At 60.7% G+C, this 2,390-nt stretch overlaps 1 protein-coding gene across 1 annotated transcript in view; it reads left to right on the forward strand.

The window, feature by feature from the left end:
- LOC104499764 (kinesin-like protein KIF21B) overlaps window positions 1-2,390 on the forward strand; it is a gene marked incomplete at its 3' end in the record, with an annotated part of 22,204 nt that overhangs the window by 18,158 nt on the left and 1,656 nt on the right. Inside the window, exons 7-11 of the mRNA XM_010143317.1 lie at window positions 16-131; window positions 721-916; window positions 1,316-1,505; window positions 1,612-1,675; window positions 2,091-2,315. Of these exons, the coding sequence (XP_010141619.1) occupies window positions 16-131; window positions 721-916; window positions 1,316-1,505; window positions 1,612-1,675; window positions 2,091-2,315 (791 nt within the window). The remainder of the gene's footprint in view (window positions 1-15; window positions 132-720; window positions 917-1,315; window positions 1,506-1,611; window positions 1,676-2,090; window positions 2,316-2,390) is intronic.

Below are 2,390 nucleotides of genomic sequence, written 5' to 3' on the forward strand. Positions count from 1 at the left end.
CCTTTGTGTTCGTAGCTGGCCTTGGGGAACGTCATCAGTGCCCTGGGAGACCAGAGCAAAAAAGTGGTGCACGTGCCCTACCGGGACTCCAAGCTCACCCGCCTGCTGCAGGATTCCCTCGGGGGCAACAGGTAAAGGGGTCCCAGGCTGGGGCTGAGCCCTGGGAGGGGGGCTGCTGGGGATGTCCCCCTGCAAATATGGCTGAGGGTCTATGGAGCCATGGAGGAGCTGGTTCAGGACTCAAATGCCTCATGGGCTGCCCGGTGGGGAGGGGGTGGCTCCCAGTGCACAACTTCACAGCTGTAAAGACCTTGGGTGCTCGTGAGCCCCAGGCGCAATTATCCAGTTCTGGCAGAATTAGCCGCTGCAAAACGCTGTGGAGCTCTCGTGGATCCGGGGCTTGGTGGGTGGCGTGGCCCGGCATGGGGTGGGTTGAATCCCCCGCCTACTTTGGGGGTACTTTCCCACTCTCCCTCAGCAATCCTGGCGTGTGAGGGCTGGCTGGTGGAGGTTGGCTTCATGATGTGTTGCTCATGAGGTCATCCCAGTGCTCTGGCACTGGGAGGGACTGAACCCAGTTTATACCTTGGTTATAAAACAGAAGAGCCTGGGATGGGGGTCTGGGGGCACGTGGCTTGTGCTGGGTCCCAGGTTTCCAGGTGCTGAGTTGACACAGGGTGGGGCAAAATGGCCTTTCACCCTGATCTTCACCTCCCTAAGCCAAACCATCATGATTGCCTGCGTGAGCCCATCCGACCGGGACTTCATGGAGACCCTCAACACGCTCAAGTATGCCAACCGGGCTCGCAACATCAAGAACAAGGTAGTGGTGAACCAGGACAAGACGAGTCAGCAGATCAGCGCCCTGCGGGCCGAGATCGCCCGCCTGCAGATGGAACTGATGGAGTACAAGGCGGTGAGTGGCCCCACAAGCCTGCTGAGGTGGGATGGAGGCATGAGCGGAAATCTCCCTCCTCATGTGTGAATTTGGGCGGTTTTAACGGGAAAGACCCTCCTGCCTACTGTCCTCTGCCCCTGTTGATGTAGGGTAATTGCTAGGACAGCTCAGGAGGCTGAAGAGACCAGGGCTCAGCTGCTGCCCTGGCACAGGCAGGACCCTGGGCAACTCTCTTGGGGATGCTGAGTCAGGGAGAAGCCTTGAAGCATCCCTCCCCCTCTGCCTGTTGAGCTCAGGCCTTCCTGGTCCTTAGACTTGCCCCTGCTTTGGTAGCTGGGGCTGCCCCAACGGCCGCAGTGGGGGGTCGCCATGTCATGGGTCGTCCTGCCCTCAGGGACTCCCATTCTGTTCCCGCAGGGCAAGCGGGTCATTGGGGAGGATGGCTCGGAGGGCTACAGCGACCTGTTCCGTGAGAACGCCATGCTGCAGAAGGAGAACAGTGCCCTGCGCATGCGGGTGAAGGCCATGCAGGAGGCCATCGATGCCATCAACAACAGGGTCACCCACCTCATGAGCCAGGAGGCCAACCTGATGCTGGCCAAGGCAGGTGAGGCTGGGCTAGTGTGTGGCACGCTGGGGTCACCCAGCCAAGCGTAGCCCATGGGGTACAGCCCGTGTCGTGCTTTGATCCACCTGTGCCTCTGCTCCTCCAGGAGATGGTAATGAAGCCATTGGTGCCCTCATCCAGAACTACATCCGGGAGATCGAGGAGCTGAGGTGAGCCAGCCCCAGGGGACGGCGAGTTACCTGGGTCCCCGGGCTGTTTGGTGCCATGGTGGGGTCAGAGCCCAGTTCCATGCTTCCAGCATCACTGGGGTGAGTTGTAAGCTCTGATGGAGCAGCAGCTGACTACTCTGCCGCTACACCAGGGCTGTAGGAGTCCTCTGTTGATGGAGGTGGAGATCCTGGTGGGAGAGCCTGGTGTCTCCCAGGGGCTGCTGGCCCCCAGTGCTGGGTCCACCCCAGTGTCTTGCGTGGTCCTGGGACCCTGTCTTGGAGCATCCTGTTCTTCTGACCCAACAAGAATTGGAACATGTCCCTGGCTCACACCATCCTAAAAGCATGCAAGATCCCCTCCTCTGGGGACACTGGCATGTCCCCTCTTTGACCACATCCTGTCTCCGCTCCCTAGGACAAAGCTTCTGGAGAGCGAGTCCATGAACGAGTCTCTGCGCCGCAGCCTCTCGCGTGTCTCTGCCCGCCCCCCCTACTCCCTGGGCTCGTCCCCAGCGCCTGGCTTGGCTGGTCTGTGCAGCCCTGCTGCTCCGGTGGAGACAGAGGCCTCCGACGTCCTCCGACGGGCCAAGCAGGACCTGGAGCGCCTGAAAAAGAAGGAGAGGAGGCAGCAGAGGAAAAGGTGAAGGCAGCTGCTGTGTGATGTCAGGAAGGGGGAGGCTGCCTGTCGGTGCCTATCTGTCCTTGTGGGGTCTGG

This window comes from Buceros rhinoceros, unplaced genomic scaffold (genome assembly GCF_000710305.1).
Source record: "Buceros rhinoceros silvestris isolate BGI_N320 unplaced genomic scaffold, ASM71030v1 scaffold18919, whole genome shotgun sequence".
NCBI lineage: Eukaryota > Metazoa > Chordata > Aves > Bucerotiformes > Bucerotidae > Buceros > Buceros rhinoceros.